General features: G+C 39.6%; 1 protein-coding gene across 2 annotated transcripts in view; it reads left to right on the top strand.

Moving 5' to 3' along the window:
• Positions 1-27,689, top strand: part of NRBP2 (nuclear receptor binding protein 2) — a 1,106,111-nt gene that overhangs the window by 511,704 nt on the left and 566,718 nt on the right. For both annotated transcript variants that reach the window (XM_044067493.1, XM_044067492.1), the window contains exon 2: positions 1,822-1,944. In XM_044067493.1, coding sequence (XP_043923428.1) covers positions 1,822-1,944 — 123 coding nt within the window. The remainder of the gene's footprint in view (positions 1-1,821; positions 1,945-27,689) is intronic.

Raw genomic sequence — 27,689 nt, 5'->3', positions numbered from 1 at the left:
ATTCATTCTGTTCTTCCAAGAGTCAGAACTGAAGTTTGCATTCTGACAGTAAATAGTCTAAAAGACATTTTGTGTCTAAGTTTGACATTGTGCTTTCTTGCTGAAGTTTGCCATTTCCTTGGTATTTATGTCTGCGGTTGTTAGATTCCAGCTGATGTGTCCGTCCCCCCAAAAAAAAATAATCTTCTAAATGATGAACTACGGACTACTGAATAGGTAATTCTTGTGATATGGTTAAAAGGAAGCACATTTACAAAACTTGCATGTGCACTAAAATATGACGACTAGATATTCATGAAATGTACATGTATTTCATTAAATGTTTCTTGGTATATGGCATGTAGAAAATGAACTAAGCACTGAAGGACTATTTGTGCTGGTGGTCTCTTTCCTTCTAGTGAATACTTTAATTTTGCATGTATTTCTTTGCCTTGCAGTCCTTTCTGAATAATTTATTAATTTTTCTGGGTTATGGATGAAAAGGACCCGTGTTATAGCTCATTTACTCAGACACTGAGTAGATGAATAAGTAAATAATCGCGTTTATACCTTCATACATATTAATGCAACCTGTTGTGAAATTTCACCAAAACAGCGGAGGCTGCAAGGTAATTCTCCAGGGGTAATGACAGTCTTACATAGGCTTCCTAAGAAACTAAATGGTTTTCATCACTTGACTAAAACCCCTAGATATTGCACATTGATTCTGCTGGCTAAAGCTTGCAATAGGACATGAACCATTTTTTAAATTCTTTTTGAAGAAATATTTAACATAAGCTACAATTAATCAGATGCTTCATTTACATCTGCTGTAATAAAATGCATCTTAGCTGTGGGAAAAAAATCTGAAACAGTACATTATAGTGAGTCAGTGCATTCTCCAAACAAGATGCTCCGTACCTGCAAAACTGGGTTTGATTTTAACAGCACTGACTGTTATGTTCCTTGACTGTCAGTGAATCACTACAACAGGGAAAAAAAATGTTTTCTGGTCACTATTTAAGACAGGCAGTTGGGTCTAGTAATCATTGCCTGCTTTCCACAACTTAATAAAAATAAACAAAATAAACATGCTGGCCAGATGCAACCTGACACAGGACATCCTTTAAATATACATAGTCTCATATCACAGGTTAATTGCTGCATGCCTAGCCTATATCACTTTATGTGAATTGTACTTTTTCCAATCATTAAGTTGAGAAGAACGCAAAAAGGTGAGCACTAGCAGTCCAGTAGTCCTTTCATAATAAAAATAGTGACATTCAAACTGAATAAGTCCAGAGATTCTATGACTGGAAAATGACTGCATCTAGGACTGTAAATGTTGAAAAAGAAATTTAACAAGTTTCTCAGCAGACATCTTCAGCTTTTTAATACTCTGTGCATTCATTTAAAGGCTACAAGAGCTGATTGTACTATGAACAAGAGTAAATGGACAATGTTTATACAGCAAAATTAGAATAAAATTTATAATCTGAGTATGTTTAAACAATCATTAGTAAAAAAAACAAAGTCCAGTGCTAGATCATAGTTACAGAAACATATTTCTTCTAATAAGACAGAAGCAACTTCTGCCTTATTGATAGTGTATTAAGGATTGTCATTCAACAGTGAAAATAGCTGTGTTACATGGTAAGAGAGATAACCATCAAATAAGGTAGGTCTAATACCTTTGTTCTTCTCTGTCTAGTGATCAAATTATGAGCCATTCATAAACTCAGAATTCTAACAACAGCACATATGCTAGCTTTGTTGTCTTATATCCACCCACATTAAGTTTCAGCACTGCCCTATAATTCTGTAATATTCTATGTGTTTCAGATGAACCAAGGGAACGTTCCTGGGATTGAGAGTGCATTCCTGGCCATGGACACAGAGGAAGGAGTGGAGGTCATCTGGAATGAGGTGCAATTCAAGGACAAGAAGATTTTCAAACAGCATGAGGTATTCCATTATTATTTACAATATTACATGCAATCTAGTTCATACAGCAATTCAGATACAATACTTTAGTTTATTATGCTTTTATTATCTATAACTCTTTATAATTTTTTTAAAAAGAAAGGCCAACAGAGTAGAAGAATTAGTAATAAAACAAAAGAACAAAGGACAGAACAAAACAAAAAGAGTGCTCCTTTTTCAGATTTGACTTGTTGAAGTACTAACTAACATTACAAAAATAGAATAAAACTCTCAATATTTCAAATACTTTATATTTGAGACGTTGTTGTTAGGGGACTAAATGAGGGGAGGACCAGTGGTGCAACTGTTAAAATTACTGCATCATAGCACTGAGTTCTTTGTTTGAGTTCCTGGCTGAGGGTACTTTCCATGCAGAGTTTGCCCATTTCCCCACTAGGGGTGAGTGTGTGTGTGTGTGTGTGTGTGTGTGTGTGTGTGTGTGTGTGTGTGTGTGTGTGTGTGTGTGTGTTTGTGTGTGTGTGTGCCCTGTGGACAGCTGTCTCATCCAGGATTCCCTCTTGCCTTACTGTCACTGTTTGACAGAATAGGCTCCAGCCTCCAGCTGCTGCAGGACTCCAGATCGGAAATGACTACTAAAATTGATTGCTTGGTAAAATCTAAAGACAACCTACTTTTTGAAGTAGCTGTGAAGAGCTCCCTTTTCCAAACACTATACAGAATGGTAAGACCACAGTTTTGTTGTTGGATCTAGACATTTATTTTCCTGTTTAAATAGTCTTTAGGCAGCTGCAAGCATTGAGCAGCCCACAAGAGTTTGTGATTCCCTTTAGAAACTGTAAGAAGTACTGACATACGTTTTTGGTAAGACAAACTGAAGGCATACAGAATGTAACATTCAGGGATGATGTACTCCCAGATGTTTAGGAAAGGGGAAGTCCAATATTAATAGTCAGGGCTTCATATTTTTTATGTTTTCAGTATTTAAAAAGACTTAAAGGAAGTATATGTTTCTAACAGGTGAGACTGTTGGCATATAGGAATTTCAGAATTTGTGTTTGTGGGTCTGCAGACATGGCAATGTGCAAGAGATGTACCTTTAATGAATTACTAAATTTAAAGCTTATGTTCTTGCTGTCATAGAACTTTGCACAGAACTGTTTGCATGCTTATTGGTTTTATGTTTTGTCCATGTAAAATATTTAATTCTATGCTATTGTCTATATTCTACACACGTAAAATGTGTAAATGCTGTCAATTCTGGTGTTTTTCTCCCCAGGCCTCATGTGAAAGCAGATGTCTGCTCCGTAGGACTGTCCTGGTCATCAAAGGGAAAATATATACATCAAAAAATGACTGAAAATGTACTTGTTTGCATTAATAGTAGGCCAAATTACTGAATGAATTCATATATAGCAATAACGTGGAAAGAGGTAGCCAGATTATTTGGTAACAATGTACAATGTGTATATCAGACAGGTTATGTGGATTTAAGCTACTGACATAGCATAATTTCCATATCTAAAAGGGACTAAAATCACCAGTATATTTGCTTTCTTCCCATACATTGGATTTTGGAATATGTGATGGCAGGAAGAGTAGAGAATGGATGTCTGGATCATTTTAGACCCTTTTCAGACATATCCCAGACCTATTTCTTTGGTCTCTGATTATACTTATTGAACTTTTTTTGTGATGCTGTTATTACTTACCAAAAGGTACGTGAATATTTTTTTTACAAAAGTTTTGGCATTGAGGTTCATTACCTGGGTGCAGTTGTTTGTAGGTTAAGGTTAGAGTCAGAGCTACAGTAGAAGGTAGATGTGTGTTGTGTTTTGTTTAGTTATTGCTAAGTTTTATGTGTGCACATTTGTGTTCATGCCTGTCTTGTGAAGTGGTACTGTTCAGACTAGGGTCTTTAGTTTACTATCGTACAGAGCTGAGGTTAGGGGCAGGATTAGGGTTAGCACATATGACTAAGGTGGTGCAGGGGGGCAAAGCTGCCCACCCCAAAGCCTTTCTGTGTTGGAGGGAAGCCTTTTAGCTTATCAGTGGAAGTGGTAAGCACTAGGTAGCTTATCTACCACAAGAGTGGTTTCTGGCCCAGAAATTGTAGTTTATTGGCCATTTGGGCGGTTTTTCCATCTCTTTCAACTTTCTGATTTAAAAGCCTGCATTTGAGCTTGTTTTCCACCTTTCCTGTAACTAGTCTAGTCCAGACACAGATTTGCTGTATCCAGGACTGTTTGTAAGCTTCTGACCCCCCCCCCCCAAGCTTTTCTGTGTTGGAGGGAAGCCTTCTAGCTTATCAGTGGGAGTGGTAAGCACTAGGTAGCCTATCTACCACAAAAGTGGTTTGTGGCCCAGAAATTGTAGTTTTTTGGCTGTTTGGCAGTTTTTCCATCTCTTTCAACTTACTGGTTTAAAAGCCCACATTTGCACTTGTTTCCCATCTTTCCTGTTACTAGTCCAGTCCAGATACAGATTTGCTGAATCGAAGACTGTTTGTAAACTTCTGAGCCCCCAAAGCCTTTCTGTGTTGGAGGGAAGCTTTCTAGCTTATCAGTGGGAGTGGTAAGCACTAGGTAGTCCATCTACCACAAGAACCAGGTACAGATTCTTAGTTTTAGCACTTGAATTTGCTAATTCATGCTCAGCACTTGTTCAGAACTTGTTGTGAGCACTAAATAAGCTACAAATTACTACAGCACTCAACCTTCCTCTTTACCTAGAGGAAAACAGTTTTTGTACTTACTTTCCTCACTTGCTTAGAGAAAAACAGCTCTTATACTCACTTTCCTCACTTGTCTAGAGGAAAGTAGTTTTTTTTATTCAGATATGTCCAAGGGTCAGCTCTCAGTGTTCTCTCCTGTCTATCTGATGAACCTGGGCATCTTGGGACAATTTAGCAATTGCCTCATGTACACAGACAACCCTCTCCTCCTACCACCAAACACCACAACCTGTGAGAGATGCACTTATCTAGCCAAACTGGAGGTAAAGCTCTCTCCAACCAAGACTGAGATAGACAATCAAGAGGAGAAGGTAAGCACTTGCACTACACCACACTCATCACACAGTCCCTCTAAACCTACACCACCAAAATCCACACATAGAAACACAAAAACATTCACAGATGCTCTCAATAATAATCTGCTCAAGCAACAGAGACATCCAAAGCAGAAATGCAAGCAACCTCCACCCCCAACACAACTCAAATGACACATAGCGCACAGACTCAGTGTACAAGTACACCACAGCCCATATGGCAAAACAACGCACCCAACACACTAGTCATAGGTGACTCTATAGTCAGGCACACTGATGTCCCACTGACCAGGCTAAACAAGGAGACGGTTACTGTCAACTGCCTGTTGGGTGCCAGGATCCGCCACATAACCCACGCACTCAGGTCATTCCACAACAAGTACAAATATGACTCTGTCATTGTCCATGTTGGTGTGAATGACCTGAGACGTACCTCCCTGGACTACATGAAAAGAGACATGGAAGAGCTATCCGATCTTGTAGCTCAGGCAGGTATGACCCTAGCCCTGAGTAGCATCCTGCCATCACCCAGAATGATACCGCAGTCTTCTACTTCTTCTTCTTTCAGCTGCTCCTGTCAGGGGTCGCCACAGCAAATTAACTGTTTCCATTTCTTCCTGTCCTCTGCAAATTGCTCTGTCATCCCAACCACCTGCATGTCCTCTCTCACCACATCTATGGACCTTATCTTAGGCCTTCCTCTTTTCCTGTTACCTGACAGCTTCATCCTTAGCATCTTTTTCCCAATATACTCTGCATCCCTCCTCAGCACATGTCCAAACCAACGTAATCTTGCCTCTCTGGCTTTGTCTCCAAACCTTCCAACCTGGGCTGACCCTCTAATACACTTATTCCTAATCCGGTCCATCCTCATCAGACCCAGTGCAAATCTTAACATCTTCAACTTTGCCATATCAAGCTCTGACTCCTGCCTTTTTGTCAGTGCCACTGTCTCCAACCCATATAACATAGCTGGTCTCACTACACTCTTGTAGACCTTCCCTTTCACTCTTACTGGTACTCATCTGTCACAAATCACTCCTGACACTCTTCTCCATCCACTCCATCCTGCCTATACTCTCTTCTTCACCTCTCTTCCATTACTCTGAAGTGTTGATCCCAAGTATTTAAACTCATTCACCTTCACCACCTCCGCAGTACAAGGAAAAAATGACTGACTTCAACAATTGGCTAAGCTTCTGGTATCATTCTAAGGGTATCCAGTATCTATCTGCCTGGGACAACATGGTTGACAGACCACGATGCTTTGCCAGACATGGCCTGCACCTGCCACCCCTGGGATTCTGGATATTGGCTAAAGGTCTTGCCGCCCCTATAGTGCCTTTTTTAGGCAAGGTTCAAATGACAAATTCACCACTGTAACAGGAACAGGCAAGCAAAAACTGAGAGTAAAGTCTAAATCTCAAAATGCACTCACTCGAGGCACTCCTTAAAATGGAGAACATCGATATCTGTGCAGTGACTGAGACCTGGTTCAAGGCTCTAGAGAGCTCCCCTGCATTATCAGGCTATAACTCATACCACATTTTTTGGCCATCTAACTTGGACCAGAACACCAAAGGTGGAGGTGTGTCCATATTCATTAAGGATATCCACACCTCTAGGCTAGTTGCGCAGCATAATGCATCCGAGGTTATCCAAGTGCAACTAACTCTGGGCAAAACTGCAATCCAAATTGTAGCTTGCTACAGATCCCCCACCTTGCCCCAATATTCTCACTCCTTATTTTTTGATATACTGGAAAATATTAGGGTTCATCCAAACACCCTTATAATGGGCGATTTCAACTACCTCACCATTAACTGGGAAAACTACTCATGTACCAACTCCTTTGCTCAACGCTTTCAGGAATTCATAAATTCCAATGCCCTGGATCAACTTATCCACACCCCCACCAGGGGCAACAATATCCTAGACCTAGTCATTACCAACATGAGTGACCGGTATTCCACACATAAAGCCAACTCCTCGTTGGTCAGATCCCACCATAAGATAATCACCCTAGCTATCCGCATCCCACCCCCCACCCACCATTAAGGAAAACATGGTAAAAAATTACTCCAAAGTCAACTTCATGCTTCTTAAGACAGAAGTGACGAACTTCATGACACCCATGCAGATGAACAATACAGTTACGACTGCTGAATCCTACACAAATGCACTCTATAAGTACTTACACAAGTGCATGGATCGTGCTATCCCAAACAGAACCAAGATGCTATCCTCTAAAAAAAGGAAGCCAATCTGGTGGTCCCCTGCCATAAACAAACTCTATAACAGAAAGAAGAAACTGTTGCAAAAGAGAGTAAAATCCCATGAGTGGAGGAGCTCCCTGGTCAGCCTTAGTAAGAAGATGAGATCCCTTATAAGATCCTCCATAGCTAGCTATGAAAACAAAATCACCACTGATTCTAAGGGCAACCACAAAGCATTATATTGCTATATGAAGAATCTCAATGGCAACACCCTGATCTGCTCTGAGTTACAGCACAACAGCATGAAAATTACAGGACCAACTGATATTGCCAACATCCTGGCAGATAGGTTCAGTGCTAACTATACCCCCCTTTCACCCCCTAAAGGGCCCATATCTATACAGGTAGAATGCAGAGTCCCTGTAATCACATCTGTACAGGTAAAAGCTGCACTCTCTAAAGCCAAAAACACAGCATCCATGGGACCGGATAACATCCCAGGCTGCGTTTTACACAAACTTCAGAACGAACTGGCTACCCACCTAAGCACCATGTTCAATCATAGTCTCATGTCAGGCTTTGTGCCCACTGAATAGCACACAGCAACAGTTATCCCACTCCTATTAGCCTGACGAGCCTGGTCTGCAAGGCCATGGAACGTATCATCATCAAACTCATAAACAAAGACATTGGTAACCTCCAAACTCTGGATCCCACCCAGTTCGGGTTTGTGAAAGGCAGATCATGCCTTCTGAACCTGATCAACTTCTTTGAGCCAGTCACCAAAGCCATAGATGAGGGGAAGGTAGTTCACACAGCCTATCTTGACCTCACCAAAGCTTTCAAAACCATCCCCCATTCTAGAATTATAGCTAAACTCATTAAACTAGGTATAAATCCCTACGTCACAAGATGGGTTGCCAATTGGCTCACTGACAGAACCCACACTGCAAAAGTTGCAGACTCTAAATCTGACTACAAACCAGTGACAAGTGAAATACCACAGGGTTCAGTCCTGGGACCTCTCCTGTTTGGTATCTACTTCTCTGAAGTACAGGCTAACACAGAATGCCTCTGGCTAATGAAGTTCACAGATGACTGCAAACTGGGAGCCAAAGTCAAGTTCCCAAATGATGTGGACATCCTACAGAAGGGCTGCACTGAGACAGATGCCTGGTGTCAGAGGCATGGCCTCAAGCTCAATGCCAAAAAGTGCATTATCATCCCCTTTGGTAAAAACTCTGTACCCATGAACTACCACATAAATGGCAGTCTCCTTAATGCTGAATGTGTGATAAGAGACCTTGGGACCCAGGTGTACAGTAGTCTCTCCTCTGATAATCACATCACCACAGTAATCAGGAAATCCTTCTATGTGGCACACCTCATCCCAAAAGGGTTCTCATCCAGGAAAAAAGAGGTCATCGTTCCCCTCTACTCGACACTCATTAGACCCGTTATAGAGTACAATGCCTCTTTTGGAATGTACCTCACAAGACATCTGCAGCAGCTGGAAAGGCCACAGAAGTACCTCACAAAGAGGATTACTGGCCTCAAACTGATGTCATACACTGACCATCTCAAAAAACTCCAGCTTTACTCTGTAGCATATCACCTGCTCCGAGGAGATCTCTGCCTAACATATAAAGCAATGTTAAACCTAGAGCTGTTAGACATGCTACACCTAAAGAAATCCCAATCCCTCCGAGCTACACGCTCTAGGCATCTAAACCTTGTCACCACAATAAACAGGACATGCTGGAGGGATAGCTTCCTGTCCCAGAGACTTCCTATACTCTGGAACAAGCTACCCATCTATGTCAGGCAAAGTTCCTCATTAGCACTCTTCAAGAAAAATCTTGATGAGTGGATGGGAAATAGGAATTACACCCTGGGTATCACTTCTGTGGCTCTGTTCAACAGGGGCACAGGAAATTAACTGTCTTGGGTGGCATAAGCCAGGGAACCTTATTGGCTAGGCTTACTTAGGCCCTTGGGCCAATAGCATACTACCTACCTATGAAGCTATGAACCTATGTAAGCAAACACATTCTTTAAAGGTGTAAAGGAGCGGGCCTTTAGCTGTAAATCTGCAACAAGCTTAATGTGTTACACACACCTTGTAAATACTTGTAAATGGAAATATCTTATTCATTCATTCATTCACTCACTCATTCATTCACCAGTGTTCATCATAGCCTGTTCAGATTCCTGAAATAGATAAAAATTGTATAAGCATTCAACCACTGTGACATACATAGAGTGAATCCCAGATATAGAATTTTGTTTAAAGTTAAATATATATATTAAAGTACAAAATGTCAAATGTATTGAAAAGCAAAAAAATAAAAAAATATCATATACAAATGAAAAATAATTCACAATTAGATGATGGAGCTGTAAATGTAAATGGAAATACATTATTTTGCAACAAAACTGTGACCTCCTGCATCCCTGACATGGGGGGGGGGGGGGGGGGGCTTTACCACCATGCAAACCTGAAAATCGTTTCTATTCCAAGTAGTGCAACTTTGGTTCTAATATAGCTATTAAGAATGAGTGTGAAGGATGCAAAGGAACACAGCCTTTCCATGCAAATTTTTTTGTACTGAATTTACTTGTAAATCATAAATATTTAATAGCTTTTTAAAAGCTGACTTTGCCAATACATATGACAGCTAACAGTTAATCATTTAACTGATTGATGTTTCAAGAGTACATTGACCAATATGTCATCTTACGTGATTCACTGCGTGACTTTTGAACAGGAAAATATATATCTGCCATACTGTGAATACTGAGTAATGTTATCCTCCGAAGCAGGAATTGTAGACTGTCCTGTGATGGGATCTTTGAAGCCTTGATTAATGCTTTTGGCAATGTTAGCAATCATCTCTACCTTACAGGCATGCAAAACACCAGCTTTGTGAAAGATGCCACAGTAGGATTTGAGGAGTGCCTGAATCATAGGTCTTTCAGAATGAAAACAGATAAGGCACTGATTACTGCACAGATTCTATATGTTGCTGTGCTCTAAAACGTTGTCCTTGAATTCCTCATTTTTTAATCTTTCTCAGCTTTCTAGTCACTATAAAACCTGGTCTTAAGTTAAGATTGTTTCTATACCTAAATGAGTTGACCAGCCAGACTATTTGCTAGGTAGCAAATGCTTATAAGCACAGTTGGTGCACCTAGGTTAGGCTGCCATTGCCACTGCTGCAATATTGTATCTGGACTGCAGTTCCAGTTTCTTATTAAAGTAAAGTGCATTTTCCAACCTTGTGCATTCAGTGCAGACCCCCCTCCCCCTTTATAACTTGTTAGGCAGACAGTATGAGACTGGAATCAGATCTCATTGAAGTTCTCATCTTACGTTCACTACCTGCCTCTACCACATACCTGCATCCAATCATATACCTCTGTGTCACACTCGTCATCAAAGTCAGTGATAACTGAGGTGTTGCTATTTCATTTCCCTAGATGTAAAATCCTACTTAGTTCAGTGATCTGTGATAGAGTTGGCTGTTTACTGATCCTCAAAATGAGCCAAGCCTGGAACACAGTACCACAGGAACTCCACCAAGGTAGTAGTACAAAACGTTTTATTGAGCGCTTTCATCAGGTTATAACAAAATACTTCATCAGAATAATCTGAAATCACAAACACTCCCATTATATACACTACAAACAGTGTGAACACATGACATAAACCAAATAGCACATCTCGATGCAGTAATCAGCAGACTTTCTTAATTTAAAATCTACATAAAAATTTCTTAAAAAAAATTTTCAAGTATTTAATAACGTGTTAAAATATAAAAATGTTTTAGTTGATTTTTATATATACAGTATTTACATTTACTGCCCTTGAATAGTACAACTAAACAACATATGAACGCAGCCTAAGTAAGCTGCCAATACTGATGTTGTCATTAAGACCTGGGTGCCACAAGCATTCAGTTTAATCTGCCAGCAAAGTTCCCTAAACTCTAGGTAGTCTTCCCAGGGACCTCCTCTAGGATCTTTTTTCACCCCTTCAATAACTGCAAAAAGAAAACAGTGTGATGCAAATTTTTCTATACGCTTAAATAAAGCATTATTTCTGTTACCATTTTTTATGTCCCTATGATGTTCATAAATTCTGTACCTAAACTTTCTTTTAGATTTCCTGATGTAAAAACCATTACAGTGCTGGCATAGGGCAGCATAAACAACCCCTACAGAATTACATGAACATTTACCATTAGATTTAATAGAGGTGTGGTTGAACTTGCAGTGGTCACAATTCATAACCAAATGACATTGTGAACAACTGCCACATTTTCTAGTCCCAAATCTAGTGAGACTGCTGTAGTTAACACTCTCAGTAAGTTGCTTAATACTGGAACCTCTCTTAAATACTATCTGTGGCATAGCACCCAACGGGTTCAAAATTCCAGGGTCACTCCAAATTAGCTTCCGTTTTTTCTTCAAAATCCCAGAAATACTTCTGTGGTCATTAGAGAATCTAGTCACAAAGAGACATGCATACTTTGAGGGATCAGTTTTCTTGTTATTGCAATGCATGCTCGTAATGTTCACCCCAGTACTAACCCCTCAAATGGGCAAAATGTTCTGATTGTTTCTTTTAAAAACAATCTCTTTTTTATCATAGAAATCAAATTAGTGGGATACCCTCTGGCCAAAAACAACTCAATGAGTGTCTCACATTGTAAGAGAAAATCATCCTCAGTGTTAACCATCCGGGCAGTCCTCACAAATTGTCCTTTTACAATACCACGCTTAAGGAATTCAGGATGATTGCTCTCATAGTGTAAAATACTATTACAAATGTAGGCCTCCTATACAAATTACTAACAAAATGTTTCCTGTCCAAATCTTTTCTAATAACCACATCTAGGTAACTGATACCAGGCTCATTGTGAACAGAGGTGAATTTCAAGAAGTTAGTTGTGTTGTTCACATAATCAATAAAAGTAGTAACATCTTCTCCCATATCATTCCATAGAAAAAAATAGATCATCAATATATCATAAATATACTGTCACTTTTTTAGCAAACTCAAAATTGAGCAAGTACTTTCTCTCCCACATAAGCATAATGCTGTTTGCAAAAACAGGGGCACAAATGGCCCCCGTGGCAATGCCTGTTTTTTGTAGAAAGTACTGCCCTTCAAAGTAAACAAAATTGTTTTTTAGTAATAATTCCATCAGAGTCACTAACACTGCAACTTCATTGTTATTGAGCACTTTAATGTCATACAAAAACTCCTCAAACCACTCCAAGCCAATTGTGTGTGGGATGATGTTGTACAAATTGGTAACATCCACTGTGAGAAAACTTACACTTTCCTTAAACACAGCACTATTCCATTTGTCCAGGAATTGCCAGGAATCAACACAAATGTGTCTTTCTTCTTTTAAAATATCCTTGAGAACAAAATCAATATATTTCCCCAACGTGTGTTTTTTAGAACCAGCTGCACTCACAATAGGTATCATGGGAGGATTGTACTGGTTGTTATGTATCTTCAGAATTCCAAAGATAATTGGAACTTTTGGATGTCTGTTGAAAAGAAACTCAAGCTGACCTGGGTCCATTTGACCTTGGTCACAAAGATCTTGTAACACTAAGTCAATCCTGTGATATGACAGGTTAACAAAATGCAGTGAAACCTCTTCATAAGTACTTTCATCAAATAATAAAAGATTCATTCTGTCAACATAGTCCTCTTTACACATTACTACAACCTCTCCCCCCATTAAAAGATCAAACTTATGACTTGTCAGGCTTCATGACCCTTACTGTTTTATCCTTAGAAATATTTAACAGTAAATTTCTTTCACCAATACTTAAATTATCAAAATTGCTCACCTTCTTTTGATTTAACAGTGCTCTAAAATCAAACTCACAAATGTTTTCAAACATTACAAGACAATTGTGCATGGGAGGGTTATAAATACTTTTCTTCCATAACCCAAAACAATGTGCAATAACGTCTACACTATTGAAAAGCAACTTAAAATTTAAATTCCTAATAAAAAGTTTAAGGTCCAATGCAAGATCAGTAACGTTGGAACGTCTTGCTGGCACAAAGCTAAGACGTTTACTGAACAAATCTGCTACTGTCTGGTCAAAAATACGGTCAGAAAAATTGTATGCCACAAAGTCAGCTATTTCATTGTAAACACATACCAAATTGGCTTCCGAAAGGGAATTGTCAGACTCGTCCACCAAATTAAGGTCCAAAGTCGAGTGTTTAGTAAATTTATTAGATAGGTAGGGAAAAAAGTTCCCTTAATTCCGCTGAGTGAACCTCTTGTTCCTCCTCTGATTGTAAGAGGACCGTGGTGACCCCGAGGGCCTGTAGCTCGAGGTCTGTACGTTGTTTCCCATTCGCCTCTGGTTTTGTAACCTCTTGGACCTCCGAGGTAAATCCCGTTCTAAAGGGAATTGAGTGTTTAATTCATCTGTAGATTCTCCACCTACCTTATTGCCGCTATTGGTGGAACTTGAATGGTGGGCGGTGTTCAAGGCAGGGTTAGGTGGTTTAGGATAAGCCGTACCCGAAACATAGGCTTTTCTGTCCCTATCAATCTTTTTTTCTTTCCGGGTCTTAACCTCACTTACAATCTTGTTTGTTTTAATAAAAACATCCTTGTAGGCTGAAATAGAAGGATCAAACAGTAAATCATTGTGCAGAAGTCTATCAAGTTCAATGATCTCATTTTGCAAGGTCTCTATGGATTTGAGGTTGAACTTGATAAAAGTTTCCATTAGTTCAAACCCCTGGTGGTCAAACAAATCCAATAGTTCCTTGTACATAGCAGAATCAACTAATAGCCCAGTTGGATAAGTCCAACGTCTTAACCCTTTCGGCACCACTTTGTTTTTGATGCACTCCACAAAATATAGGTTCTCCAACTCCATTTTCTTACATTTGATCATCTTTCTTTCTAAACAAGTGAGAGACTGGTTAAAAGTCCGAACCTCAGACGTACAACCCAGGTTCCCATTAAAAACAAGGTCCTGTTTTAACCAACCTTTGTTAAATTCGTTGTTAGCCACCACTTGTGTGGAAGACACGTTAACAGTCTGCTCCGAAACAGTGTTCAGTGAAATAGGCTGCGCTGATAAAATACAACCCACCTGAGTAGCTAGTGGTTGCGACACTGTCATGCCAGAAGAAACCCCAGCTGCTTGTTGGGAAAATTGCTGAATAAGCTGGGTTAAAAGTCCAATGTTCTCCACAGGATAATTTCCCAAGGTGATAGTTCTAGTAGAAGACTCCATTTACAAGCAGGTCCCAACAAATCACAATAACCAAAAACCAAAACGAAAAAACTGTAACACCAAAATGAGCCAAGCCTGGAACACAGTACCACAGGAACTCCACCAAGGTAGTAGTACAAAACATTTTATTGAGCACTTTCATCAGGTTATAACAAAATACTTCATCAGAATAACTTGAAATCACAAACACTCCCATTAAATACACTACAAACAGGGAGAACACATGATATAAAGAACATTGTGATGAAATGTTTTCTATACGCTTAAATAAAGCATTATTTTTGTTACCATGTTTTATGTCCCTACAATGTTCATAAATTCTGTCCCTAAACTTTCTTTTAGTTTTCCCGATGTAAAAAACATTACAGTGCTGGCATAGGGCAGCATAAACACATAAACAACCCCTACAGAATTACATGAACATTTACCATTAGATTTAATAGAGGTGTGGTTGACCTTGGTGTGACCCTGGAATTTTGAACCCGTTAGGTGCTATGCCACAGATAGTATTTAAGAAAGGTTCCAGTATTAAGCAACTTCTTGAGAGTGTTAACTACAGCAGTCTCACTAGATTTGGGACTAGAAAATGTGGCTGCTGTTCACAATGTCATTTGGTTATGAATTGTGACCATTTCAAGGCCAAAAGTTGATAATAATGCAATACTTACCAGAGAAGGGAAAGAGTGAAAATCTATTTTGATTGGTTGTACAAGTACATTCTCTAAGGTAGTGTGTCTACCTGGTCTAGCAGGTAAAGAAGCAAATTGCACAAAGGTATTGTTTGTTGGTATGTCACCCTGAAGTCCACTGTATAGTGGAACCCAGTCCTTGTTAGAATCTCCCAGGACTACAGAATTACATTTACTCAAAAGGGGTAATAAAGTGTTAAATAAGGCTTCTGTTGTACTGAAGGAGGAAGAAGATGGATACTAAGTGATGACCACAGCGAGTCCGACACTGACAAATTGGTCAGTACTCTTCTGAGTTAGAAGTATTATAGGTTCATAGATTAGTACTAGGCTAGCTGCCCTTGTGGGCAATTTTAAGTCTAGCCAATTATTCCATGTGAGAATCAAACCCTGCACCTTGTGTCTGTAAGGTAAATACCTTAACTATTATGCCAACCTCTCACCAGAAAAATGACAATGACTGTACAGGTAATATTCTTTGCTGAAAGTCAAAGGATACTACCTACCTGCCTGAGTAGTTCTTTGTATATTTATGTATCCATTAATGCTGCTGACCGCTAGACAGGCTGGTCCACAGACTATTTTCAGCCATGACCCAGGTCAGTCAGGCATTCAGAAGTTTAAAAAGACAGTTACAGTTCTTTGTTATTTGTACACTTCAGACTTTGACAGTTCATTTGCAGAACAACAATGGTGTAACTTTGGGAAGATAAATACACATGACAATGATACGGCCTTTGTATGTTCTTTGTACAATTCGAGCAGTGCGATAGTTCATTTACTTAACAACAACAGAGGGAAGTAGAAGATGCAATTATATATTTGATGATGATGATGCACTATGAGGTAGTTTGCAGTTTAAAAAGATCAGCACAATGGTTTATAGAAACAAGAGCTAGAAGAGATTAATAAAGGAAAACAAAACAATATTTACAGATGTAATGTAGCAACAAACAACTGTACCGATGCAGTCTAGAAGTAACAAAGTATTTAACTATGCAAATATGAGCTAGTTACATTAGGCCCGATTAGCCATTGTCAACATTTTGACACTTGTATTCATTACTAAGAAAGGGCGGCCACGGTGGCACAGCAGTTTGTGAGGCCGCCTCACAGCAAGAGGTTCTCCGGTTCGATTCTCAGCTGGGGTGTCTTCTGTGTGGAGTCTGTATGTCCTCCCTGTGGTCAAGTGGGTTTCCTCCAGGTGCTCCGGTTTCCTCCCACATCCCAAAGACATGCTGTAGGTGGATTGGACACTCCAAATTGGCTGTGTGTGTGCCTTCTGTGGAAGATTGGGCACTGGGCTGGCACCTTGGCAATGTAAAACTCCACTGCCAATCATGAGCAAACAGGTGATCCGCTATGGCAACCCCTAACCAGGAAAAAGCCAGAAGAAGAAGTATTCATTACTAAGAAGCTGTAGGAGGACATTTTAAGCTTAGCCAATTTCCCTTTTGGTGCTTGAATTAACATTTTATGATTGGTCTTACCTATCCTATGTCTGATAATTGTATATTAGCACTAGTGAGAATAAATGTGATCATACCATAGATAATTTGAGGGGACCCATGTAAGGGATGCAGCATTTAGGAACTGTCTCTATCCATTAGTGGCATGAGGGGCAATCCTGGAATACATTTTCTATTACCCATCCTTACATCCAAGTTGCATTTGAATGTGGATAGGGATGAGCTCTGTTTTACACAACATTCAGTTTAGATACTTGGGCTGAGTATTTCTGATGCCATTTGACTTGCTGATGTTCAATGGGTCCATCTGTATTAGGTCGGAGGATGCCTTGTATGCCAGACACATGTCACCTCTAAGCACTCTGTAGGATACTGAGTATAGTGATAAATTTTTGAGGAGGGCCATGCAAGACCTATTGTTTAGGACCTGTATCCTTTTAGTAAGGTATCTCTATGAGTATTCCAATTGTTGCATATGTCTGGACAGACACATGCCAAAGCAGGCATTATGCAAAATGATTGATCTAATGAGGGCTTTGTAAATGGGGACAATAACATCTCTAGATCTAGTCACCCTCAATTTGTTTATAAGCTGTGCAATAGAGAAAGACTTTCTTATGACTCTGGGCACATGTTGGTCAAAAGTTAGGTCACTGTACACATAGCTTCCCAAATGCCAAACAACTGAGTAATTTCTCAGGGGCATTGTAAATTTGGCAGCTCTCTGGAGTAGATGACTTCCCAAAGGATACGATAATGTATTTCTTGGAGTTTAGTTTCAATTCATGATTTTGGCACCAGTTATTGTTTAGGACAAACCTTCCTGCATGATGGTTAAGTCATTTGGGGATTCAATAACTGCTCCTAGCTTAAAGTCATCTCAGACTTAGTCAGCCAAAACCTTTTGGTATTTCCTTTTACTTTTGAGATGTATATGCCAAACAGAAAGTCTCAGCACCAAACCCTGGAGACTCCATTGGTGACTGGTCCCTTCCCCTATTTTGATCTCCTGCATCCTGTGAGCAAGCATACATATATGCATTCTTTGATTCACCTTCCTGATTGTATTAACCTGATTGCATTAAATTATATTCCTTGTATAATACAGCACCACTTGTTCAAATGTGTTTTATATTTGTAGTTTGGAACAGTCTTCTAGTAAACAATGAAACAAAATATATGAACCAATAATGACAAAACTGCCAAATTCAGAACATTTCCATCATTAAAGTCTACTTCCACACCCACACTTTAAATAGAATGACAGCAGTGTAAGCCATAGGCAGCTTGCACAGTTTCTCGCACTTATTTTCAATTTCATTTTTTTTTGGGGGGGGGGGGCAAAAGGTCAGAAACCAGGGACACATTTTAAACATTGCTTGTATAATTCTGTAAAGTTGCTAGAATAAAATGTTGTGTTACCACCATGCATTTCACTAGTAAGTCTTGAACCCAGAACCCTATGTACTAGGATCAGAGTAGCATGCCACTGTGCTAAATCAGCAGCTTCCTGAAAAATAGGAAGAATGAAACTTACTGGCTATCATTTAGTGAATTCATTTCTCACTTCAGTTCTCACCACAGCTCTTAACTCTTAGCACAAAAAACCTGGGAGAATACAAATTCAGTTCTCACCACAGCTCTCAACACTTATCACAAAAAACCTGGGAGAATACAAATTCAGTTCTCACTATAGCTCTCAACTCTTAGCACAAAAAACTGGGGGAATACAAATTCATTTCTCACTATAGCTCTCAACTCTTAGCACAAAGAAACCTGAGGGAATACAAATTCACTTCTCACTATAGCTCTCAACTCAACACAAAGAAACCTGGGAGAATACAAATTCACTTCTCACTATAGCTCTCAACTCTTAGCGCAAAGAAACCTGGCGGAATACAAATGCAGTTCTCACTATAGCTTTCACCTTTTAGCACAAAGACTTAGCACAAAGACTGTCCACATATTTAATTATCTGGTATCCTTCCAGTACTTGAGTAGCATTTGCTTCTCACTGTTCATTACCACACTGCCCTAATCAGTGTTAAAGCAATTAAAAATATATGACTTTTTTGTATGACATGTTTACCTCCAAACACTGCCCAGAGGTGAAATTATCTAATGTTCTGCCAGTATTAAAGGCAAAAGAACATAAAAACAGAAAACCATCCCAGTTTCTCTAAGTACTCACTCATCTAACTGATGAATGGGTACTTGTAAGCATTGATATCATCTGCTAAACCAAGTAGGCAACTCATCCATCATACACTGTCCCCTTAAAAAGTTATTTTTTATCCCAGCTTGAGCAAAACTGTCTCCTTAAAAAGTATGTTATAGTTAAGTAAGATTAAGCAATGCATTACCTAGTAGCTTTGATTGGTTGATTTGAATTGTGTGCTTTTTTTTAAATTTATTTCTGATGAAGTTCATTCTGATTCAAAGAATGAAAATGCTAAAACATCAGTGGTGATGGTGATAGCCTTTCAGCCACCAGTGATTTTGGAAATATTGATATCAGCTGCATCTCAACAAGTGACATCACTGCTTGCGCCACATTGTAACAGGGCATGGATTTCCTACCCATGCTTGTTGTTATGTGGCAAATATAAAAAGGGATATGCTAATTTGTAACATGCCATATTTTAAAACTTAATTTTTTTTGATAATTTGAACATTTTAATAAGGGTGAAATCTGAGTTATCCCCATGCCTTGCACAGTTACACTCTCAACTGCTTGCTAAGAAAAACTGGCACCTAGTCTTAACTGGTTAATTATATGTTTTCAGATCTGAATAATGCAGTTAATTAGTTCTTATCAAATATTTTACTTGCTGTACAGGGGAACATGTCCCTAAATCACCTCAAAAAATAAGGTCTAACAATGCATCCTGGCTGAATGCTGATTTAAAAAGAACATAAAAAATCAGGGACAGACAAAACTGTCAATACCATATCTCACCCATTACCACTTATTAAATGAGCTAAAGTAGGCTTTAGTGATTTAATGATAAAATTGTTTAAAAGGTACCTTAATCTGCACACTCAGCATACCCACCGGTGTAACACATATTCTTCTTTTCTACCCAGTACAGTAGAACCAAGGTCCATTTCTGTTCAACATCTTTATAAATGAAATGCATAAATATTGCATAAGACAGCAACATTATCCAGTATGCAGATGACTCTCTAGTGCAATAAAAAATGCTTCTATAGACCAATAGCTTGTAAAGTCACATGCTTGTCTAAACACCAAAAAGACAAGGATAACACTCTTTACCTCCAGTCCTTCAAAAGGAAACCATAAAGAAATGAAAACTATTTCACAAAATAACAGTGCATTAGAATGAGGAATTGCAAATATGTTTGTAGGAGTCATCATTAACCAGCATTTAAAATTTGACCAACATAATTTAATTGTTAATGAAAAAAATGTGGATCATCACACAAAGCTATAACATACCTTACAGGCTTCAGTCATTGGACTATTGCTTGATCACTCTATTGACACAGCCCTCTCTATGTTCTAGCTATGCTAATAAATATTCATTCAACCCATATAAAAATACAAAAAACTAAATATACAACAAATTTCCAAAGGAGAACGTATCACTGTATCTGTCCAAAATAAATAAATAAAATGCCTAAAAATACAAAGTACATTGACTCTCTCCCATTTAAAATTATCCCACAGCATCCTTTATATTGCAAGGATCCTGCTTTGCAACACTTAATTTGGAAATCTACTCCTGCTATACAACTCCAATCTTAAACAGAGCATTCCACTAGTACAAAAATCAAACAGACTCTAGTGAACATTCCTATGTGGCAACTATGAAGCAAAAATCTGGAACTAGTACCAAATTGCATCAAAAAAGAGCACATTTGTGCAGCCATTGCATTAACACATATAACTTTCGGGGTGGAAAAGATTGTCTCTCCCATGGGTGTATGTGGGGGTCATCTTGCATTTCTTTTTTTTTTCCATTTTTTATCCAGACAAGGTTAGGACTGGATATTTGATAAAATATCTTGCAAAATGACAGTTCCATAGAACTGATGTGGTATAACCTGATTCAGCTATAAGTCAATAAGTTATAGTTGAAGTGCCTTATTTCCATGAGTATTTTACAGCATTCCATTTGATGCAGTAGTAGAAGGAACTTACTATATATTCCAGTCCGATAGATAATAAAGCCTCAAACAAGTACCTAAGAAACCTGCCTGTATATTTATTTGTAAAGAAAAGCAGTCACATGTTGGAAGCATGTTAGTCAGGTGAGCAAGAACCATCGTTAGCCAACGTAATCTGTATCTCAAGGCTTGAATTGTGCTCACTATTCACCTGGATATATAATGTTTAATGACAGAATAATACTTAGTCAATTTAGATGACTTCTAGTCACAGAAATACTTCTAAAACTTGCCTGACTTAGTAGGTGGTATATTACATACAACATATATTGTATATGCTTATAATCTAATCTTCTTGCAACTAGATCATGGCTAAAAAAAGATTGTATGATCCAGCCCACTTACTGGATGGATGGATGGATGGATGGATCGATGGATGAATAAAAACATAAACGTCCTATCTTCTTATGTACCTTGTGAATGAGCTCTTGTGATTTTATTTATTTATTGACATTTGTTAACCGGGTTGGTCCTGCTGGGCTTTTGGGCCCTTTTTCAGAGGAGACCCGAGGAGAAAAGCTTCAAAATATATGATATACAAATACATTAGAAATTTAAACAATTGTACAGTCATTAAGTCTAAGGTAGTAGAGTATACATATATACAAGTTACACAGAGTGCAACTACAGTAGTGTGTGTGCAAATGCATCAGGCTCAGAGGGAAAGCAAACAATCAAACAAGTATAGAGACAAGTACAAATTTACTATTTCACACAGGGGGTTCCTGTGCAGTCAACCAAACTTAAAATAAAAAAATGGAGAAAGGAGCCTATCTTATCTCTGAGCTTCCAACACTCACAAAAAGGCAGATCAGAAAGTCAAGAAAATGATAGGTACATTTATAGATGTTGTATTGAAAATTATCATTCAGAAGGCCATTGTCTTTCCACAACTCATGGAAAATCTGGTAAGAATCTAGAACTTGGAATACATGATTACTTTTAAAAAAGAGATTTCATAGAATAACACACCAGATCACCTGTTCAACAGAGACACAATTAGATTTCTATCATTCCCTTCTTTTTGCATTAGGTAATACTTTCAATTAAAGTATAAGACTTTATTATCTAGTTTTTGCACCTTATCAGGTTATAACATGAACAAAATCATACAATTAGATTTCAATCATTCCCTTCTTTTTGCATTAGGGAACACTTTCAATTAAAATATCAAAGAATAACGTAACTCCAGAAGCACTCATATCTGTCCATCCTTATGTCACACATTAAATGCATCATTTTGGTTTAACCTTGTCATGTGATCATGGCATTGGCATAATGGAGGGATTTGTATGCCTTGTATTCCTTGGGGACATTTTATGAGGGCATTGGCATTCCTACTAGGGTCACTCTTGACAAATCTTGTCTGACAGAAAAGAGTAACAGGCAAATATGAATCAAAAATCTTACACATTATTTAGCCTCAGCTAGACACAGGAGTAATGTTTCTCAGTGAGTGCCTGAAGTGTGGGCAACCTATGTAGTATCTCAGCCCATAGAAATAGCTTCCAGTCACCTTATTCGCTTAAAAACAGCAATGTGAATGATAAGAGTTGGTAGATTAAGATAGACTAGTCAATGGCAAAGGAAAATGGCTGTTAGGACATAGAATATACCTTATTGTGGGGGTTAGAGGTGGAGATTATGCCAGACAGTGAAAACTACCAGCTAGACTTAGTTGGGCTTACCTTAAAACACAACTGTAGACTCACTTCATGAGTTCATACTCTGAATATTACTACTGGCAGAGGCCTTTTTGGGTGTGGAGATAATCGTGAGCCCTTAAGTGCATACTGTACAGTTGACGTTGATGCTAATACATGAAAAGGGTACCTCAGCTTGAATGGCACTTGTACAAAGGTAAGCTCTATATGTTAATTGTACATGTGTACCTAACAGTTATTTTGGAGTTTTGGCTTTCAAAGTATCACCTACTGACTCTCAAGTTATACAGGGAGACTTTGTCCCTCTCTCAGAGAACTATGGATACACACACACACACACACACACACACACACACACCCTTATTTTCCTACCTTACTTCATTCCCCACCAGATCGTCCTGCAGAAGTAAATCGCTCACCATGTACTTCATTCTGTTCTGCAGCCAATAGTCCAGTAATTTTGTCCCACAGCAGTAAATTGCAAATTTCTCGCTCACTTGTATTTGAGTCAGCTGGAAATGCATGAGCTCCTTCAGGCTTCCGGAAATGCCTTCAGCTCAATTCCGACAGGCTGAAACAAAGAGGAAAAAAAATCGGATGGATCTGCTGCAAAAGTGGGGGGGCCACCCCCCTCGCTCAATGGTTCCAGTGCCCATCGGTGTATTCTAGGCCACTGGGTCCTATATAAGCCTTGCTAAGCATCCCAAATGTATTCTACAAGTTTATGGGCTGGCCTTTGTAAGTCTAACCAAGCTTCCCAGATGTATCCCACAAGTCTGTGTACCTTAGAGGTTATTTTAAGGGGTATTTCTAAGCTAGGCACAGGGGCAGCTCGTGCTATTGGGCTGCAGTACTGCAGCCCCCAGCTGTAAAAAAGAGAGAAAATAAAATAAAAAAGAAAGAATAAACAAACGCGAGTCCCAGAACTTTGCACATGCACACTCATGGCGTTTCCTGATATCCAGACTGCTAATGAACCAGTCCAGAGCATGCGCACAGAAACTGGACTGCTGGTGAGACAGTCCAGATTAGGAAGACAGCATTCAACAGCAGAGATCCCAGAAGTATATGCAGTTACAACTGCATAGACTGGAAGGGGATTGGACTGCAACGTCTGCAGGCTGGGTAGCAGCCTGCTCTCACGGGAAGGGGAAGGTCTCGCAGGCTTTTTACAGCAGGATGGACAAACATTGCAGCAATGGATTCTATTGCAAGAATGCAACAGACTCTCATGGGAAGGGGAAGGTCTCACAGGCTTTTTACTGCAGGATGCACAAACTTTGCAACAATGGACTTTACTGCAGGAATGCAACAGACTTTCATGGCTAGCATTTTATCAACAGAGTCAGACTCAGGTAGGGTGTGTGTGTGTTTGTGTGTGTGTGTGTGTGTGTGTGTGTGTGTGTGTGTGTGTGTGTGTGTGTGTGTGTGTGTGTGTGAAATGCCCCAGTTAAATATACCTGGTGGCTAAAGAGAACTCAGGAAATATACCTGGTAGCTAGACTCAAACCCTGTACCTCAGGAGCAGGTAACAAGAGCTTGAATTCCCTACCCACCACCACTTGTGAAATGTTTGCCTCATTTTTTTTGTTCTTGTGAAATTTGTGGTTTTCTGGATTTTGTATTCACTAAATAATGACAGGCATTTGAATTTCAGACTTCATATTCTTCAGAAAGTACATGGTAAAACAAAACTTTTTTATTCTAGCAATTTTCTGCTTATAAGATCAATATTTGAAAATTGTCCCTATTTTTGGGGTTGTATTCCCCCATTATTGGCTTTGTTGAGGGTTTTTTGTGCTAAGAGGTTTAGAGCTATGGTGAGAACTGAAGTGTCTGAATATGTTTGGGGGCTGCATTCCCCCATTATTGGCTTTGTCCAGGTGTTTTGTGCTACGAAGTTGAGAGCTATGGTGAGAACTGAATTCACTAAATGATAGCCATTTAAGGTTGAGTCTACGTGTCTTTCAAGAAACAGCTGATTTGGCATAGTGGTATGTTGCTCTGACTGTAGTGCTCAGGGTCCGGGGTCCAAGACTTGGCAGTGAAATGCATGGTGGTAACACAGCATTGTAGTCTAGCAATGTTCTAAGATTATGCAAGCAATGTTTAAAATGTGTTCCTAGTTTTGGGGCTTTTGTCCCCCCCCAATACATTTTGTTTTTTCCAGATTTCTTGTGCTTCAAAGTTGAGAGATACAGTTGAGTGTTGAGTGGATTTTACAAGGAGCTGAGAGCTTGAAGAGAAGTTTAATGCTGCTTATGCTGAGTCTGCTTATATTGTTAATAGCACAACAGGTAGTTTACTTACTTTTGGTGCAAAAGGCTGTGGGTTCTACTCCCACAGTATATAGATGCATTGCTGGTACTGTACTGTGTACTTTTAAAGGGGGTGGATGCTGCAGTCCTGAGAATGTCCTCTTTGGCGGAGATACCTAGTAATGATGAAACCTGTTAAAAGTTTGCCATCCATTCCCTATTGCAATATTACTAGCTTAGCATTTTTTAATGTACCATAGGCAATATATTCCTCAACAGCAACAGGCACTTTATTTGTAGATGAAACAATGAAATATAAAGTTGTTTGCTAGCAGCAACATCTTCATTAGCTACAGATCTCTTTAATGTGGAATTATTTAGATGACTTTTACTTCTGCAGATATTGAGCATATTTGCTGATCCTGATGGATTATAGAAGTTTGAGTAGACTTTTATGATGGAAATGTTCTGAACTGGGCAGTTTTGTCATTACTGGTGCATGCATTTTGTTTCATTGTTTACTGGAAAAATATTCAAAACAATAAATTTGAAATGCCATCTAACAGCTGTACTGTATTATACATGGAATATAATTTAATACTTTTTTAAATCTTTTTTAAAGTTTTTGTCTATCCTTCCAGCATGTCGAGGGATCAGTTGCTAGTATCCTCTCCTGCTCAGCTGGTGAACCTGGGAATACTGAGGCAATGTTACAATTGCCTCATGTACACAGACAACCCTCTCCTCCTCCCACAAAACACAAATACATGCGAGAGATGCAACTATACGGCCAAACTGGAGGCTGAGCTCTCTCAACACAGGACTGGCAAGACCAGTCAGGAGGAGAAGGTTACCACACACACTATAGACCCAGTCTCACATAGCACCATTACAACCTCAAATCATACACATAAACACACAAAGACATACTCGAGGCTCTGATCAAAATCTACCAAAACAGCAGAGGCCACCAAAGCAGACACCCAAACAACCACCACCTCAGAACACAACACCTGCAACACATAGACCTCACAGTCAGAGTGTCAAACAGTCACAGCCCTTAAGGCCAAACACAATGCCAGACACACTAGTCATTGGTGACTCCATAGTCAGACACACTGACGTCCGCTCACCAGACTGAGTAAGGAGAAGGTCACAGTAAGCTGCCTGTCGGGCGCTAGAATCTGCCACATAACGCAAGCACTCAGGTCTCTCAACAGCAAGTACAAATATGACTCAGTCATTGTCCACGCTGGTGTAAACGACCTGAGGCGTACCTCCTGACGACTACATGAAAAGAGACATTGAGGAGCTCTCTGATTATGTAGCCCAGGCAGGTATGACCCTGACCTTGAGCAGTATCCTACCTTCACCAAGAGTGATGCCACAATACAGAGATAAGATGATCAGCTTTAACAATTGGCTTAAACACTGGTGTCATTCAAAGGGGATCCAGTATCTGTCTGCCTGGGATGACATGCTAGACAAGCCACGCTGCTTCGAGGCGGCTTGCACCTGTCACCCTGGGATTCCGGATATTGGCAAAGGCTCTTGCCACCCCATAGTGCCTTTTTAGGCAAGGCTCAAATTCTAAACCTACCACCCTAGAACACAAAAAGGAAAAACTAAGGGTAATGCTGCTCAATGCCAGAAGTCTAAATCTCAAAATGCATGCACTCGAGGCCCTTCTCAGTATGGAGAACATCGATGTCTGTGCTGTGACAGAAACCTGGTTCAAGGCTCCTGAGAGCACCCCAGCTATCAGGTTTTACCTCATATCATGCCCGGCCCCAAAATCCGGACAATACCAAGAAAGGAGGGGGTATCCATATTCATCAAGGACACCCACACCTCAAGACTGGTGGCAACGCACGATGCATCGGAGACCATCCAGGTGCAATTAACCATAGGCAAGACTGCTCTGCAAATTGTAGCATGTTACAGGCCACCCTCACAAACTCAGGAACCTCACATGGCCTTCCTGAAAACACTAGAGGGATAAATGTATCACCAAACACCATCATACTAGGTGACTTCAATTACCCTAATATAGACTGGGAACACTACTCAAGCCCAAACACCTAGCCCAAAAGTTCCTGGAATTCATAAACTCAAATGCCATGGAACAACTAGTCACCATCCCCACAAGAGGAGATAACATACTTGATCTCATCATCACGAACATGGGAGCACAATGTTCAACACTGGAAGTATACCCCTCACTGGTGAGATCAGATCACAAACTAATCTCGCTGGAGGTCCTCATCCCACCCCCACCTGATATAATAAAGACCACAGTAAAGAACTTCTCAAAAGCCGACTTCTCACTTCTAAAGATAAGTGTGGTCTCCTTTAAGGCCCCCGAGCCGGCCAAAAACAGTACTCAAGCCGCTGAATCACTTACAAACACCTTCTACCAGCACCTGCAGGACTGCATGGATAAGGCAATCCCAAACAAAACAAAGACTCTTAGTACCAAAGGCAAGCGTCCAGTCTGGTGGACCCCAGCCATAAACAAACTCTACAATAAAGGAGGAAGCTACTACAAGATAGAGCAAAATCCTTAAAAGGTAAGACACCCTTGATCACTATAAGTAAAAAACTAAGAGCTCTCATAAAATCATCCAAAGCAAATTTGAGAGAAAAATAGCTAAAGACTCAAAAGACAATCATAAGGCCTTCTTTAGCTATGTTAGAAACCTAGGAGGAAACTCCCAGATATGCTCAGAACTAGTTCAAAATGATGTGAAGATTACTGATCCTACAGACATTGCCAACATACTGGCTGAGAGGTTCAGTGCAAACTTCTGCCCCCCTCCCCGCGCAAAAGGAGAGATATCTATACCAAACGATTGCAGCCCCCCAAACATCTCCAGCGCCCAAGTGAGAACTGCTCTCTCCAAAGCAAAAAACACAGCATCCATGGGACCTGATGGTGTCC

This window comes from Protopterus annectens, chromosome 3.part1 (genome assembly GCF_019279795.1).
Source record: "Protopterus annectens isolate FY-2018-M chromosome 3.part1, PAN1.0, whole genome shotgun sequence".
Lineage (NCBI taxonomy): Eukaryota > Metazoa > Chordata > Ceratodontiformes > Protopteridae > Protopterus > Protopterus annectens.
The sequence above is the reverse complement of the archived record's forward strand: the minus strand, read 5'-3'. Positions and strand labels throughout refer to the sequence as shown.